Below are 18,593 nucleotides of genomic sequence, written 5' to 3'. Positions count from 1 at the left end.
GGTGGGAGGGGGTTCAGGATGGGGAACACGTGTACACCTGTGGAAGATTCATGTTGATGTATGGCAAAACCAATACAATATTGTAAAGTAATTAGCCTCCAATTAAAATAAATAAATTTAAATTCAAAAAAATCATAGTAATGAATGTAATGAAAAACTAAACAGTCACTAAAAACAATGCTATAGAAAACTCTGTAATTACAATATTTGATTATAATATGCCATTACACTGAACAAGAATATCACAAAATATGATCACATGTCCATTTTAACAGAAGTAATATACACAAAAATGTTGATGGAATTATTGATAATTTTATTTTCTTTTTTTATATAACTGACTTAAGTTGGACCATTAGCTCAATACTTTTCTGCTTTCCTACTATAATAATAAACATTTAAGGCTTTTCTCAAAATGTTACTTAGACTACATGCTACAAATTTTGATACATTTTTATTACAATTTGATTCTAAGAATGTTCAATCACCAGTATGATTTTTTCTTTGGTGAGAGAGTTATTTAGAAATGTTTTAAAACTTCCAAACACATAAAAATGTTGTGTTTTTAATATTATTGACATCTCATTTACTTGTACTCTGATCCAAGAACATAAGTCTAAATGGCCTTCTGTCCTAAAGGTTTTTGTTTTCTTTTTTTTTTTAATCTAATGCTAAGACAGCTATTCTGGCTTCCTTCATTTCAACTGAATATTTTCTATCTAATCTTACAATTTTCTTTTCACTGGGACTTTAAGTTTACATTTATTGCAACAATGATAAATGTTTCAGACTTTCATGAGACTTATTACATTGTGTTCTATATGTCCCCTTTTTCTATGCTTCTTTTGCCTTTCCAATCAATTTGTTGTTTGTTTTACTGTTTACATGATTGACCTCTGCTCATATGTGTGTGCACTGGAGGCTGGGGTAGGGAAAGGATGAAGGACTACTCTCCCTACTGAAGATGATCAGAAAATGCAGAAAATATTCCTATCAACTAGTAATTGTGAACTAAAAGTATGTATCAATCACTGAGGAAGCATTTGCAAAACACACACACGTCTGAGTCCCACTCTAAATTTACTGACTGAAAATCTCTAAGTCATGGTTCAACTATGTGTATTTTATAAAAAATTCCCCAGATAATCTGAGTCACTCCCCTGGTTAAACACCACTGCTACCATTTTTATTTTCCCTAATAACTGAGGATTTAATGTGGTGCAGCCTGAAACCAAATATTTCATTTTTATACTACATTTAAATATCTCAGCTGGCAAATACCATAAGTAACATAAAGGCACTAAGATAAGACACTTTAAAACACAGACTCGGTTATGTGAAATTCTTGTAAATCAAGTATACTTCAACTTTTTTAAAAGTTGCATTTTGGGTCTTAGAACCCAAGGATGTATCACCTTTCCATTTAACTCATTTCTTATTCTTGGTTCTTTGAAATAAAGTCATATTCTTGATGTAAAAAAAATTAAATAAAATCAAAATAAATAATACACTAAATAGGGAATAAATAAATAAGACCTGAAATAAACACCAGCTTGAAAAGCCACTAGACCTATTCCACAAAACGAAAGCTAATCCCAAATTCTCAGGGCTATCTATTACCATAAAGGAAATAAAAATAGTGGACACCATTTGCAAAACATAGCCAAGGCATGTGAAAAGCCACAGAATACCTGAATTATTCTGTACTGCATACATATTTCTCCTATTAGGCATCATCTTATATTCATTCCCTTCTTTTCGGGTCCGCCGTTGACCGACCTCTGAGGAGTCTCTGGAGAAGAGACATTTTAAAAGAGTGAGACTTCTAAACAAGGCTCCCTTTCAACTCTTTTTCTCTAGAGACAGTGAGTCTCACATAACACTCTGGCCTAAGAGAAAACGGCAATACCTACGAGAATGAGTTACTCTGAGCTTCCGCCAGCCGCAGCCTCTTGGCATGATTCTTGCCTTGATAGTGAGCCTGGGCCACAGCCGGAGAACTGAAGGAGGCATCACAGAGCTTACAGTAATCGTTTTCTGTGGCCAGGATCACTCTGCCTCCTGGCTTAAAGGAGCCCATCTGACAGCAAAGACACAACAAACAAGGTTTTAAAGTGTGGACTCTGTTCTCTTCTCAAAGTTCCTTCCTTCTAAGAGCTGAAAAATAACCCGTTATGGCATGACCATAAGCACTCAGCTTTATAAGGACAGGAAATTGTTCGTTTCAGAAAGAAAGAGGAAAAGACTGGGAGACACTTAATTGTGGTTTTGCATTACAATCACCTGTGTACCAAGCTGATGAATGCCTCATTGCTATTTTCATTGAAGAAATTTCAGAAAAGAAGTTTAAAAACCCAGCAAGGAAAATTTAGGTAGCACAGGTAAGGTCTAAACTCACATTACCAGAGAGAAAAAGTCTTCCCAGAATCCATTAACAAGCATGTACTAAATGCCTACTATTTATAGGGCTTGCAACCTAATACAAAAGTGACACACAGATATGTATAAAAACTAAACCTCTATCCTCAGAGTCTATAAATTAGCTACAGATATAGTATGTATAGGAGCAGGAGCTGGCAACCCACTCCAGTATTCTTGCCTGGAGAATTTCATGGACAGAGGAGCCTGGCGGGCTACAGTCCCTGGGGTTGCAAAGAGTCAGACCCGACTGAGCAGCTAACACATACAGAGAGAGAGAGAGAGAGACAGAGAGACAGAGAGAGAGAGTGTGTGTGTGTGCGTGTTGCTCAGTTGTGTCCAATTCTTTGGGACTCTACAGACTGTAGTTTGCCAGGCTCCTCTGTTGACGGAATTCTCCAGGCAAGAATACTGGAGTGGGTACCGTTCCCTTTTCCAGGGGATCTTCCTGACCCAGGGATCAAACCCTGGTCTCCTGCTTTGCAGGCAGATTCTTTACCATCTGAGTCATCAGGGAAACCCACAGATACAGTATAATTTGGGGGAAATAACCAACAGGTCCAGACAACTGTATTCAGGCTGGGAAACAGTTAAGGGAAACCTAACACAATCCCTGGAAAATAGTATGCACTCAGTTAACTACTGCTGGGTTAACAAAACACGCCAAACTAGATTTTGGCTAAAGAATCAAATATGCAATAAAGAATCTGGAAAGTGTGTCATATCAGGACCAGCTGAAGCAAACAGCATTGTTTCACCTGGAAGAGAAGATTTTCTGGGGACAGGATAACTGTGTTCAAAAATCATAAAGATTTGTGCTATGAAAAAAGCCCATGGTTGTTTGCCCAGAGGGGTGGAACCAGCTGAAAACAGTCTCTAACAGGAAGGAGCCATCCAATTCTCGAGCAGCCTTCAAGAACTGGAACTGGGAAAACTCCTCAGCCTGAAGATCTCTCTGCGTATTCTGCTGTCCTCTGATTCTGTTTTTAACGTATCTCATTTACCGCACAAATTCAGGAGGATAGAACAGTGGATACTGCTATCCACATCATAAGGACTGACAATCAGAAAAGTAAAATTATACCATGGTGTTTAGGAGTAGAGGTATAAGGTCAAGAAAAATCACTGCCCCACTTTACAAAATTTGTACCACCACAAACAAGTTATCTGGCTTCCCTGGGCTTATAATAAACCTCCAAGTGAGACCGATGCTGCTGGCCCATGGAGCACACATTGAGAAATAAGTCAATACCTCTGAGTTGTTGCAAGCATTAAATGAAGTTAGGACCCAGGCCAAGAAGGAGGCAAGGAAGGAGCCATGGGCACCCAATATAAGGAAGCATTAGAAAACTTAGCAATCAGGATGAAAAAATACTTAGTGGAATATTTTCACAAATCAAAAAACTGCCATACAGCCAACAAAATCAATGAGAAACAAAATATCAAAATTTTAAATAAAGACAGGATCAGCAACAGTGTCATGCCAAACCATATTGCAGCCTAAGGCAAAAGGAAAATCAATAACACTTATCCTATCTTTAAGTTTTTGCCATTTTGTTCACTACTGACTTTTTCACATTAATTTTGCATTTTAAAAATATATTATTTATCTTGATAACTGAGTATTTTAGCTCCCTCTTAAATTCTGTGCCTAAGTCAAGCACATCCCTCATCTCACTCTGGTCCCGGGGCTGAATGAAGTACTGTCTGAAAAGTGCTTAGCAGAGTACCTGGCATCAAAGTGATTACTAATTATTATTATTATTTATGACCTAAGGGGCTTCCCTGATGGCTCAGTGGTAAAGAACCTGCCTGCCAATCCAGGGTTCAATGGGTTCAATCCCTGGGTTGGGAAGATCCCCTGGAGAAGGAAATGGCAACCCATTCCAGTACTCTTGCCTGGAAAATGCCATAGACAGAGGGGCCTGGTGGGCTATAATCCATGAGGTCTCAAAGACTCAGATACAATTGAAAGACTGAGCACTGAGCACACACATTTATGACCTATAAAAAAATAATACTTCAAAGATAGATTAGAATCCATATTGCAGAAAGTACTAAAATACAGGAATATCTTGCCTCAAACACCTGTCTCCCAAAGAGTAAATGGAACTTGGCTCTCAAGTGTGGGTCATGATACCAAAGTCCAGGAAGAGTGTATACAGGCTCTCTGTACTTAGAAGAAAGGGGCAGCTTCAAGAAACTGATCTTGCTGGAAGGCATATATAAAGTCAATGGGGGAACTTTTCTGGTGGTCCAGTGGTTAAGACTTTGCCTTCCCATATAGGAAGCACAAGCTTGATCCCTGGTTGGGAAGCTAAGATCTGACATGCCTCATAGCCAAAAAAATTCATAAAAAAGCAATATTGCAACAAGTTCAATAAAAACTTTAAAAAACGGTCCACATAAAAAAAAATCTTAAAAAAAAAATAAAGTCAGTAGGATTGATCACAATCGAGATAAATGTTTAAAAATCTTTCTTTTCATTCAGGGCTTTATGTAGACATTCAGGACCATTTAACCTAGAATTTTCAAATATGCATACAGAAAGCCTCATGAAATAATTTTGTTTCATCACTTCATGAACCATAACAAAATCCAATAAGAAGTCTTCAGATTCATGAATTTTTGCATTAAATCCAGTTATCAATGAGCTAAAAGCACCAAGAAGGGCGTTTTAGGAGTACTGGCTCAGCTGTACCTTGATGGACACACAGATGACAAACTTCATCCATGACCACCTGTGCACGGGACAGCTCCCACCCCGACACTCCAGTCTTACCTGCGGAGGGACTGAAACAGCTGGAGCAGCCACAGCTTCCACTGCATTGCTCATTCTGGCAGGAGGAGGACAGCTATTGGCTGCATAGTAATTTCGAAGTTTCTTACCATGATTTTTACCCTAGAAGTAAAATGAAATGAGTAATTACTGTGAGGAAGATGTATCAAATTGATTTAACATATTTACTAAAAAAGAAAAAAATACATGTTATTCTTTCAGAGATATGCAACAGTGGGGTAAATAGTAGGTAGACTTGCTTATTACATCTTAAAGTAGAAGACTCTACTCTTTGACTGTAACAGAATGATTAAATTTATCTGGGAGAGATAAGCGAACAAAGTCAAAAGACATTAATTTCCTATATATTTCAGGAAAACAACCATTTTCTAGTGATCTGTGTCCTCTCCCAACTTGTTGCCATTCATACGCCACTGCCTAAATATGAATTTTATGACACTCTGATCTAATCTACTTTAGAAGTCAGTAATGAAATGGATAATCCAATTACTTTTACAAAAATAGCATTTACAGAGTATCTTTTTACTTACAAAGAACTCTCCTGGGCATTAGCTCATTTGCCACTCACAAAAATCCTGAAAGAGGAATCTGTTAATGTTATTCATATATGACAGTTGAGACACTGCAATCCAGGCAGCATAGAGAACTTGCTTCCGACACCTTCACGAGGCCTAGCAGTGGGGTTGCAGCGTGAGGCTAGCCTTCTAAATCCAAAGCAAGACCCTTTTTCATACAGCATGATGGCTTCAGGATACACTGTGAACCTCTATTAAAATGGATTTGCCTCTCTCATCACGTTTCCTTTAATTTATCATTCTCAAGCTTATGGCTGAGCTGATAAAAACTGGTGGGAAGGGGCAGTCCAAAAGCATCCTAAATAAGGGTTAAACTGTATATTATTCTTTAAACTGCACTGTAAAAACAAAACATGTAGGCAAATATTTATATACCATCTACTATATATGCTGAACCCTAGAAATAAAAAGGACTAGCTAGCATATGGTCTAGAGGAGGAGACAAATATGTAAGTAGTTAAAGGAATGAGTGAAATTCCACCTTATGGCCCCTGAAATGCCATAAAGGTGCTCTTACCATTATCACAGTGACTTCCAGGGAGTCAAATCCAGTGATCACATGTGTGCCTTTATTATACTGTAACTCTAAGAAGCACAATAGTATTGATACTCCTTCCTTCTATCATCTTCTATGACTCCCTCTTACCTCCCAGCCTCTCATTCTCCAAAGGCTGCAGTATCCAATGCACTACCCTCAGCCCTCTTTTCTCTCCATCCATACACAAACCCTAGGTTATTTTACTCAGTCTCATAGCTTTAAAATACAATCAGTAAGTTCGCGATTCCTGAAATTACCTATCACTATTCCTGTTATAGACTGATTGCTTATGTCCCTCCAAAATTCCTATTTTGAAATCAACTCCCAATGGGATGGTAGTTGGAGGTGGGACCTTTGGGAGGTAATGAGGTCACAAGGGTAGAGTCTAATTACTGCCTTTAAAAGAAGATATTAGGGAGCTCCCTTGCTCGCTTTCCACCATGTAAGGATTTAGGAGAAACTGGCTGTCTGCAATCTGGAAGAGCACCTCAGAACCCACCCATGCTAGATCCCTGATCTCAGACTTCCAGCCTCTGCAACTGTGAGAAATAGATGTTTGTTGTTTGAGCCTAAGACAGACTAAGACAATCCCTGACCTTCAGAGCCGTATAGCCAACTGCCTCCTTGCTGTCCATACATTGCAGCCTTAAGAGGCATGTGTATGTGTGTGCTGTGCTGACCTGTGTCCGACTCTGTGACCCCATGGACTGTAGCCCGCCAGGCTCTTCTGTCCATGGGATTTTCCAGGCAATAATACTGAACTGGGTTGCTGTTTCCTCCTCCAGGGGATCTTCCTGACCCATGGATTGAACCCATATCTCTTGTATCTCCTGCACTGGCGGGCAGATTCTTTACCACTGTGCCACATGGGAAAGTCACCTAAGAGGCACATCCAACTTAAGTACGTAAGTAAGTAAATGAAGTCGCTCAGTCGTGTCCGACTCTTTGTGACCCCGTGGACTGTAGCCTACCAGGCTTCTCCATCCATGGGATTCTCCAGACAACAATACTGGAATGGGTTACCATTTCCTTCTCCAGGGGATCTTCCCGACCCAGGGATCGAATCTGGGGCCTCCCGCACTGGAGGCAGATACTTTAACCTCTGAGCCACCAGGGAAGATATATCCAACTTAAAATATCTAAAACATAAATTTTAATTCCCTCCCCACCACAGAACGATCTCATCACTGCTGCCACCACCATTCATCCACATGTCAGTAAATGACATTACTCGCCACCTAGTTACTCAAGAAAAGCCAAGGAGTCCTTTCCTTGATTCCATCCCTCCTTAAAGCCAACACATTCAATCCATCAGCAAGTCCTGTCAGCCTACCTCTAAAATATATTCTAAGTTACTCCATTTCTTTCCATGGACACTGAAATACCACAGTATTCCAAGCCACCAACTCTTTTCGCTTGCAGTAGGCAACAACCCCTAATGGTCTCTGGTGTCCCTCTCATCCTCCTAGTATTCTCATACCAGCCAAACTGATAGGTCACTGTCTCACTTAACATTTTCCAACGGCCTCCTACTACACTTAAAATATAATCAGCGAATCTTTCCTGTAAGCCCTTTTTGATCTGGCCCTGTCTACTTCTCAGATTTGATTTCACACAGCTCCCTGCCCGCCTCCTCATTATGTTCCTGCCTGACAACCAAACACATACACTTAAAACATGCCAAACACATCGACTCTAAGGCCACTGCACTTGCCATTCTTTCTGCTTAAAATGTTCTTTCCAATCTCTACATGGCTGGTTCCTTCTTACCTTTCAAGTCTCAGTTCAAACAACATCAAACAGCATCTTACTCAATCTGAGGTGTCACCCCCATCGAACAACACCTCCCCCACCCAACACACACATGCTGAATCACATTACCACACTGTCTGGTTTTATTTCATCATAGTACCATTTATAACTGAAATAATGTTTGTTTGCTTATTTTTTTCTCTTTCCTACCCTCTGGAATGTAGACTCCTTGAAAATAAGGACCTTGTCCATCTTGTGTACTGTTCTAGCCCCAATTTCTAGAACAATTTCTAACACATAGCAGGCAATCACTATATATTTGTTGGCTGAACAAATCACTATTAGAGTGCAAATAAGGAACACACTGCTAAGAGAACAAAGAGAAGGGAAGGCTTACTTCTGCCTGAGAGTACCAGGGAAAGCTTCCCTGAAAGGGGACATTAGGAGTTATCTTTTAAAATGAGCAAGTTTACTAGGCAGGTAAGGAATGAAGGGAAAGACAACTGTTAACAGAGGAACAGTGTAAGGAAACGGCAGTCTGCTTGAGATGCTCTCCAGGATCCTTTGGAAAAGAGGTAGGAGCTGATACACACAGGGAGCTAATTGTGTATGGTTTTGTCGATGATATAGACCTTGGACTTTAGAGGCAGCAGGGGGCTCTGAAGCACGTTAAGCACAGCAGTTACATGACTGAATTGCATTTGACAAAGATCATAAGAAATGGGAAGATAGAAAACAGAGCCTAAGGAATGAGGGTCCAGAAAAAAGAGATTGAGAATGTCTGGTTAATGAAGTAAAATGGAAACCAGACAACTGTGGCATTATGGAAGTCTAGAATGAGGTGTTTCCAAAAAAGAGTCTAATTAGATACATTATAACCTAGGATATTTACTTACAGGTATTCCAAACAAAAGCATACATATGAGGAAAAAGAATGGAGAAGACTAGAGATCTCTTCAAGAAAACATACATATAAGGATCTACCTATGACAACAATAGAATGGGAAAGAGTAGAGATTTCTTCAAGAAAATTAGAGATACCAAGGGAACATTTCATACAAGATCAGATCAGTCGCTCAGTCGTGTCCGACTCTTTGCGACCCCATGAATCGCAGCACACCAGGCCTCCCTGTCCATCACCAGCTCCCGGAGTTCACTCAGACTCACATCCATCGAGTCAGTGATGCCATCCAGCCATCTCATCCTCTGTCGTCCTCTTCTCCTCCTGCCCCCAATCCCTCCCAGCATCAGAGTCTTTTCCAATGAGTCAACTCTTCACATGAGGTGGCCAAAGTACTGGAGTTTCAGCTTCAGCATCATTCCTTCCAAAGAAATCCCAGGGCTGATCTCCTTCAGAATGGACTGGTTGGATCTCCTTGCAGGCCAAGGGACTCTCAAGACTCTTCTCCAACACCACAGTTCAAAAGCATCAATTCTTCGGCGCTCAGCCTTCTTCACAGTCCAACTCTCACATCCATACATGACCACTGGAAAAACCATAGCCTTGACTAGACGAACCTTTGTTGGCAAAGTAATGTCTCTGCTTTTGAATATGCTATCTAGGTTGGTCATAACTTTCCTTCCAAGGAGCAAGCGTCTTTTAATTTCATGGCTGCAGTCACCATCTGTAGTCATTTTGGAGCCCGGAAAAATAAAGTCTGACACTGTTTCCACTGTTTCCCCATCTATTTCCCATGAAGTGGTGGGACCAGATGCCATGATCTTCGTTTTCTGAATGTTGAGCTTTAAGCCAACTTTTTCACTCTCCACTTTCACTTTCATCAAGAGGCTTTTTAGTTCCTCTTCACTTTCTGCCATAAGGGTGGTGTCATCTGCATATCTGAGGTGATTGATATTTCTCCCAGCTATCTTGATTCCAGCTTGTGTTTCTTCCAGTCCAGTGTTCCTCATGATGTACTCTGCATATAAGTTAAATAAACAGGGTGACAATACACAGCCTTGACGAACTCCTTTTCCTATTTGGAACCAGTCTGTTGTTCCATGTCCAGTTCTAACTGTTGCTTCCTGACCTGCATACAGATTTCTCAAGAGGCAGATCAAGTGGTCTGGTATTCCCATCTCTTTCAGAATTTTCCACAGTTTATTGTGATCCCCACAGTCAAAGGCTTTGGCATAGTCAATAAAGCAGAAATAGATGTTTTTCTGGAACTCTCTTGCTTTTTCCATGGGCACAATAAAGGACAGAAATGGTATGGAGCTAACAAAAGCAGAAGATACTAAGAAGAAGTGGCAAGAATATGCAGAAGATCTATACTAAAAAATATCTGAATGACCCAGATCACCACAATGCTGTGATTGCTCACCTAGAGCCAGACACCCGGGAATGTGAAGTCAAGTGGGCCTTAGAAAGCATCGCTATAAACAAAGCTAGTGGAGGTTATGGAATCTCAGTTGAGCTATTTCAACTCCTAAAAGATGATGCTGTGAAAATGCTGCACTCAATATGCCAGCAAATTTGGAAAACTAAGCAGTGACCACAGGACTGGAAAAGGTCAGTTTTCATTCCAATCCCAAAGAAAAGCAATGCCAAAGAATGCTCAAACTACCACACAGTTGCATTCATCTCACACGCTAGCAAAGCAATGCTCAAAATTCTCCAAGCTAGGTTTCAACAGTATGTGAATCGAGAACTTCCAGATGTTCTAGCTGGATTTAGAAAAGGCAGAGGAACTAGGGATCAAATTGCCAACATCTGCTAAATCACAGAAAAACCAAGAGAATTTCAGAAAAACATCTACTTCTGCTTCACTGACTACACTAAAGCCTTTGACTGTGTGGATCACAACAAACTGTGGAAAATTCTTCAAGAGGTGGGAATACCAGACCACCTTACCTGCCTCCTGGGAAATCTGTCTGCAGGTCAAGAAGCAATAGCTAGAACTGGACATGGAACAACAGACTGGTTCCAAATTGAGAAAGGAGTACGTCGAGGCTGTATATGACCACCTTGCTTATTTAACTTATATCAGAAGTACATCATACGAAATGCCAGGCTGGATAAAGCACAAGCTGGAATCAAGACTGCAAGGAGAAATAGCAATAACCTGTCATCAGTGGCACCATATGACACTAGTCATATGGCAGAAAGTGATGAGGAACTAAAGAGCCCCTTGATGAAAGTGAAAGAGGGGAGTGAAAAAGTTGGCTTAAAACTCAACATTCAAAAATCAAAGGTCATGGCATCCAGTCCCATCACGTCATGGCAAATAGATGGGGAAACAATGGAAACAGTGACAGAATTTATTTTCTTGGGCTCCAAAATCACTGCAGATGGTGCCTGTAGCCATGAAATTAAAAGATGCTTGCTCCTTAGAAGAAAACCTATGACCAACCTAGACAGTATATTAAAAAGTAGAGACATTACTTTACCGACAAAGGTCCATCTAGTCAAAGCTATGGTTTTTCCAGTAGTTATGTATGGATGTGGAAGTTGGACCATAAAAAAAGTTGAGTGCTGAAGAACTGATGCTTTTGAACTGTGGTGTTGGAGAAGACTCTTGAGAGTCCGTTGGACTGCAAGGTCAAACCAGTCAATCCTAAAGGAAATCAGTCCTGAAAATTCATTGGAAGGACTGATGCTGAAGCTGAAGCTCCAATACTTTGGCCACCTGATGGGAAGAACTGACTCATTTGAAAAGACCCTGATACTGGGCAAGACTGATGGCAGGAGAAAAAAGAGGATGAGAAAGAGGATGAAATGATTCAGTGGCATCACAGACTCGATGGACATGAGTTTGAGCAAGCTCCTGGAGTTGGTGATGAACAGGGAAGCCTGGTGTGCTGCAGTCCATGGGGTTGCCAAAAGTCAGACAGGACACTTTGACATGACTGTCTGACCAAACTGACTAACGGACCTATGAGGACTGTTCACAGAAGGACTGTTTGTAACCACTGAAAAGTGGAAACAACTTAGGAGTCCAACTACAGGATAATGGATAAACTGTAGTCTGTTTATACAATGTAACACTATACTATGATTAAAATACAAATACTAGGCCCTGTGTGACAACAAAAAAGATTCTTATAACAAAATCCTGAATAAAAAGAACATATTGGAAAAGAAGATATGTAGGCATAATCACTTTAATGTGAGCATTAAAATATGAAACCACTACATTTTATGTAGGAAGATATATATGTAGCAAAAATACAAAAAAGTGGTGGGAGGGGAGGTGGGGGACAAAAATACCAATTTAGTATAGTGGCTACATCTGGGAGCATAAAAGCAGCTCAGTTCAGATCAGTTCAGTCAGTTAGTCGTGTCCAACTCTGCAACCCCATGGACTGCAGCATGCCAGGCTTCTCTCTCCATCACTAACTTCCAGACTCATATCCAAACTCATGTCCATCAAGCTGGTGATGCCATCCAACCAAGAGCCAGCAATGCCATCCAACCATCTCATCCTCTGTCATCCCCTTCTCCTCCTACCTTCAATCTTTCCCAGTATCAGGGTCTTTTCCAATAAGTTAGTTCTTCCCATCAGGTGGCCAAAGTACTGGAGCTTCAACTTCAGCATCAGTCCTTCCAGTGAATATTCAGGACTGATTTCCTTTAGGATTGACTGGTTTGATCTCCTTGCTATCCATCCAAGGGACTCTCAAGAGTCTTCTCCAGCACCACAGTTCAAAAGCATTAGTTCTTTGGCACTCAGCTTTCTTTATGGTCCAACCTTCACATCCATACATGACTACTAGAAAAACCATATCTTTGAGTATTCAGACCTTTGTCAGCAAAGTCATGTCTCCACTTTTTAATATGCTATCTAGGCTTTCCACAGCTTTTCTTCCAAGGAGCAAGTGTCTTTTAATTTCACAGCTGCAGTCACCATCTGCAGTGATTTTGGAGCCCAAGAAAAGAAATTTTGTCACTCTTTCCATTGTTTCCCCATCTATTTCCCATGAAGTGATGAGACCGGATGCCACGATTTTTGCTTTTTGAATGTTGAGTTTTAAGCCAGCTTTTTCACTCTCTTATTTCACTTTCATCAAGAGGCTCTTTAGTTCCTCTTCTCTTTCTGTCATTAGAGTGGTATCATTTGTATTTCTGAAATTGTCGATATTTCTCCCTGCAATCTTGATTCCAGCTTGTGATTCATCCAGCCCAGCCTTTTGCATGATGTACTCCTCATATAAGTTAAATAAGCAGGGTAACAATATACAGCCTTGACGTACTCCTTTCTCAATTTGGAACCAGTCCGTTGTTCCATGTCCATTTCTAACTGTTGCTTCTTGACCTGCATACAGATTTCCCAGGAGGTAGGCAAGGTGTCTGGTATTCCCATCTCTTGAATAATTTTCCACAGTTTGTTGTGATCCACACAGTCAAAGGCTTTAGTGTAGTCAGTGAAGCAGAAGCAGATGTTTTTTCTGGAATTCTCTTAGTTTTTCTGTGATCTAGCAGATATTGGCAATTTGATCTCTGGTTCCTCTGCCTTTTCTAAATCCAGCTACAACATCTGGAAGTTCTCTATTTACATACTGTTGAAGCCTAGCTTGGAGAATTTTGACCATTATTTTGCTAGCATGTGAGATGAGTGCAACTGTGTGGTAGTTTGAACATTCTTTGGCATTGCCTTTTTTTGTGACTGGAATGAAAACTGACCTTTCAGATAGGAGCAGCTTAGTTGGGAAAGGACACAAGTTCAATTGAACTGAAGCTAGATGACTCTAGCTTTTCATTCTAGAAGCTACATGACAAATACACATGTCCATTATATTATTTCAAATATTTTTTGTATCTGAGGGGCTTCAAAATGATTTTAAAACAGCAATAACAAAAAAAGGAATGGTTCTACCAGGTCAGCACAGAGAAGTAACAGTGGATTTGAAAAGATACAGATATAACAGATATAAAGAATAACCTTGGTAAGAACCACTTCAGTAGAGTAGTGGGGGATAAAAGACCACATGAAGGGAAAGAATGGGAGAGGTGAAAATGGAGACAACCAGTATAATACAGGCAGCTATACGGACAAGTTCTACTACAACATGGAGCAGAGAAACAGAGTACAGAGTTAGAAGGGGAAATGAATCAGTAGGAAAAAAAATTTAAGATGGCTTAGGCTTGTTTGCATGGCAACAGGAGGAAGTCACTAAAACAAAAGAACAGATATGCAGGACCTATACCACAGTTACAGAACCACAGTCCATAAAAAGGCAGAAGAAAATGAGGTACACAGGATTACAGGAGGGATCAACCTTAGATAGTATCAGGCATTTAATTCCAAACCAGTATCTACAGCAGTATTTGAGCAAATATCGCATCCATACATTAATGATAACAATGGCGACTAACAATTTTGAGCACTCATGTGACAGGTAGTGTTCTAAACACTTTATCAATATTATCTCATTTAACCATCATGAAATCTCTATCAAGTAGGTAAAATTGCTGTCCCCATTTTACACATTAGGAAACTAAGTTCAATGAGTTAATCATTTACCCAAGAGTTTTCAGATAGCTCCATAGAGGCTGCCTAGATTTGCGTTTCTCCATACATCCTCCACAAACAACACAGAACAATAAGAAAGACAAAACACAAAATCCATGCCCTCCATACAACTAGAAGCCACAGAATGCCCAGACTCCAAAATAACAGTAAGTAAAAAAGAAAAGACATCAAATCCCAATGAGTAATCACTCATGCTCCTGCCACAAGCCTTCCCAGTAAGCGAGAGCAGTCCAACAACAACCGAAGGACACAGAGAAGGAGCTTGCAGCTAGATTATAAAGCTAAGATTGCTTTATAACCACCACCAGAAAAAGTAAATCCCCCAATTTTATAAATATTAAAGCATGATCCAGTCACCGACTGCTAGACAGGGACTTAAATGTACACAGGATCTGAAGTGGCTATCTTCAAAGTGGCTTTTAGAAGAGAAAAAGGCAAAAAGGAGGGGAGCAGCACCCTTTGGCAACAAGCAGGTGAAGAGGAAGAGAAGCAATGGGAAAAGTCAGCATCCTCAGGACAAAAAAGAACAAAGCAAAATTCAGACGACAGGACTTTCCAGGTGGTCCAGTGGCAAAGAATCTGCCTACCATTGTAGGAGACACAGGTTCAATCCTTGGTCCAGGAAGATTCCACATGCCTCAGAGCAGCTAAGCCCATGTGCAATAACTACTGAGCCTGTACTCGGGAGCCCACAAGCCACAACTACCGAAGCCCGCACATTCTGGGTCTTGCGTGCCACAGCTAGAGAGTAGCCCCTGCTCACCACAACTAGAGAAAGCCCTTGCACAGCAACAGTGACCCAGTGCAGTCAAAAGTGAATTTTTAAAAAAAAATCAGAGGACATACAAACACTCTCCGGACCACCATAAAAAAAAAAAATTATTAAAGAACTGGACTTTGCTACAGTGATAGAAGAGGTTGCCACTGAATTATGAATCTCATAAACTACCCAAAACCCACATACTAAATACACAAAAAGAAATCAATTCTACACAAAGTTACCAAAAAAATACATCTCAGCAAATGAATTACACCTCCAAAACAAACAAAAAGAAACAAAAGAAAACAACACTCCAAACAGAATTAAATATATATTCAAACAAAACTTGGGGATATAAAAAAAAATCACCTTGAAATAGGAATTCAAATTGTACAAAGAAAAATTAGGCAAAATATAATGAGAAATGAAAAGAAGGATAATTAAATTCTAGAAAGTAAAAAGTACTTATATCCAAAATGAGGAGTAAACCCAACTGTCAAAGAATAGACTCAAATGAAATGTAGTAAGAGGCATTGATGAAAGACGGAAAAGCAGTCAAGAAAATAAAAATGATAAAAATTAAAAAATGTAAAGGGTCAAGAGAGGAAGCAATAGAAGTGGAAGACAAGAAAGAATGACTTATATAGAACTGGAGTCCCCAGAGAAGAAAAGCAAAATCAAACAATCAAACAGAACTAACATTTGAAACTATAATTGTTCAAAAGTGTCTAAAATTGTCCAAAAGTAAATGAAGATCCGAATCTACATATTGAAAAGGCATGCCAGGTATCTGGGAAAATTAACCCAGAACAATCAAATCTCCAGTCGATCTTTTAAACTGTATGAGACTTCAAAGAAAAGAAAAAAAAAAAAGTCCTCTTAAACTCTCCAGGCAAAAATCAAATAACTTGCAAAGGTTAAGGAATTAGAATGGCGTCCACAATACACAAAGCAAGGCAATAATGGAACAGCCTTTTTTAAAAAATAAAGGTGTGAACCATGGATTTTATGCCCAGCCAACTATTCCTGTATCAAATGTGAAGACTATAAAAAATATTTCTAAATACACAAGACCTTAGGAATTCAGTACTTAAAAGGCACCCTTGAAAAATCTATTAACACTTCATTCACCCAAGAAATGACTGGGGAAACCACCAAAAAGACTGATGTTATTTTCAGGTGTCTAAATTGATCAATCCTGGGAAAGACTGAAGGCAAGGCAGGAAGAGAAAGGGACGACAGAGGATGAGATGGTTGGATGGCATCACCAACTCAATGGACATGAGTTTGAGCAAGCTCTGTGAGTTGGTGATGGACAGGAAAGCCTGGCATGTTGCAGTCTATGGGGTCATAAAGAGTTGGACACGACTGAGAGACTGAACTGAACTGTATCAAACACTAAAAAGGTGAAGATGACAGTGAAAGATTAATGTTTAAATATTATACATTATGACACAATGGAAATAATGCAACAAAAATGGGAAAAGGAAAGTAGAATAAGCTCATTGATTCTGTAATAGGCAACAGTTGGGATACCATTAAAAACGGACAAATCAGGTAGTAAAACAGTAAATAACTGAACAGGTTGGTAAAATCATATAAAATAGTGTAAATGAGGAGAAAATGAAAAAGGAGTACAAGGGATGATATAATGTGACACCTTTCTAAATATACCTTTTGCACAGGTGTAGAGAACAAACATATGGAGACCAGGTGGGGAGCGGGGGTGTGGGATGAATTGAGAGATTAGGATTGAAATACATACACTATTGATACTAAGTATAAAAGAGATAACTAATGAGAACCTATTGTATAGCTCAGGAAACTCTGTTAGTGCTCTGTGGCGACCTGGAAGGGAAGGAAATCCAAGAAAGAGGGATATATGTATACATATAGCTGATTAACCTTGCTGTGCAGTGGAAACTAACACAACATTGTAAAGCAACTCTACTCCAATAAAAATGAATTAAAACTCTAAATAAATACACCTTTTTGTATGATTCTGACTTTTAGAACTATATTAACATTCTACAGGCTTAGAAAAAGAATCAAAGTCAACAAGAATTGGGGAAGACCCAAAGTGAAATAAGTACAAACAGAAATAAGCCTAACTGTATGAAAAAATCACATGACCACACCAAAGGAGGAGGGAAGGAAAAAACTATTCACATAGTCAGTCTGAAAGTATCTCTCCCATAATACTTACCAAGCACAAAAAGAAAAACAATAACTTTACAAAGGACAACACTAGCAGAGCAGCATCTTTGTAACCTAAGTAATTTTGTAAAACAGTATTTTGACTACACACTATAATGCTAGACACCAAAAGAACAAGACATAAATATTATCCTCTCGTTAGCATGCTTATTTTCCAAAAGGACATAGATTATCAATCCCAGAACTATTTTTATGTGTACTGTGAGTATGTACGTGTGCGTGTGTGTGAATGTGTGTGCTGTGTATAATGAAACATATATAACTAGCTCTATCATAAGAAGATCTAGAAGCAATGACACTCGAGTACCAAAAGGCACACCCAACACTCAGATTTTGGTCTCTAAATACCATTCTCCAATTTAAAAAAAAAAAACTGGCTCCTTGAAGAAATGGTTGACATGGGGAAGGTACCAAAAAATCCTGGAATACTTTGTACTGTCAGAAAGTAAGGAACTACACCAAAAATAATGGGGACATGTCAAATGAATATAAGCACCAGCCTGAAGGGAAACACACTGGTCAAATGTGAGACAGTGAATACATCAAAATAAATTATAGTAAGTATTTATATCCCTGAATTAATATAAGAATCTACAATCCATAGTGATACTAATTATTTGGGAAAGTTCTTCATTAAAGTAAAATTCTAACTATAAATATAGAAAGAATGATTGAAGCAGAAAAATCACCATTTGGCAAACACCACGGTAATAATTACTGCAGGGAAAAATCATTAATAGATGCTATTATCACTATTATGTACATCACTATGTAAAAATAGAATGAGAAATATTCACATAGTCCCAAGGTGTTTCCCCATATGATACTTATTAAACACAAGAAGAAAAACAGTAATTTTACAAAGGAGAGCCCCAGCAGGCACCACCTTAATCAGTGATCAAAAGTGAACAGCAGCAGTGATGGAAATATTCACATCAAGTCCTTTCCAATATGAAAAAATGGGAAAGACACAACATCAGTTCTGTGGTATTCCTGTCCAAAAAAAAAACCCCACATAACCTGAATTCAATCATAAGAAAACAACAAACAAACCCAAATT

General features: G+C 39.3%; 1 protein-coding gene across 3 annotated transcripts in view; it reads right to left on the bottom strand.

Moving 5' to 3' along the window:
- Positions 1-18,593, bottom strand: part of ZMAT3 (zinc finger matrin-type 3) — a 38,824-nt gene that overhangs the window by 8,058 nt on the left and 12,173 nt on the right. For all 3 annotated transcript variants that reach the window (XM_019959439.2, XM_019959445.2, XM_070791646.1), the window contains exons 3-5: positions 5,201-5,320; positions 1,914-2,080; positions 1,692-1,792 (exon numbers count right to left, since the gene is read on the bottom strand). In XM_019959439.2, the coding sequence (XP_019814998.1) occupies positions 1,692-1,792; positions 1,914-2,080; positions 5,201-5,320 (388 nt within the window). The remainder of the gene's footprint in view (positions 1-1,691; positions 1,793-1,913; positions 2,081-5,200; positions 5,321-18,593) is intronic.

Source organism: Bos indicus, chromosome 1 (assembly GCF_029378745.1).
Source record: "Bos indicus isolate NIAB-ARS_2022 breed Sahiwal x Tharparkar chromosome 1, NIAB-ARS_B.indTharparkar_mat_pri_1.0, whole genome shotgun sequence".
Classification (NCBI taxonomy): Eukaryota; Metazoa; Chordata; class Mammalia; order Artiodactyla; family Bovidae; genus Bos; species Bos indicus.
Note: the sequence above shows the minus strand (reverse complement) of the source record. Positions and strands in the feature narration are given on the sequence as shown.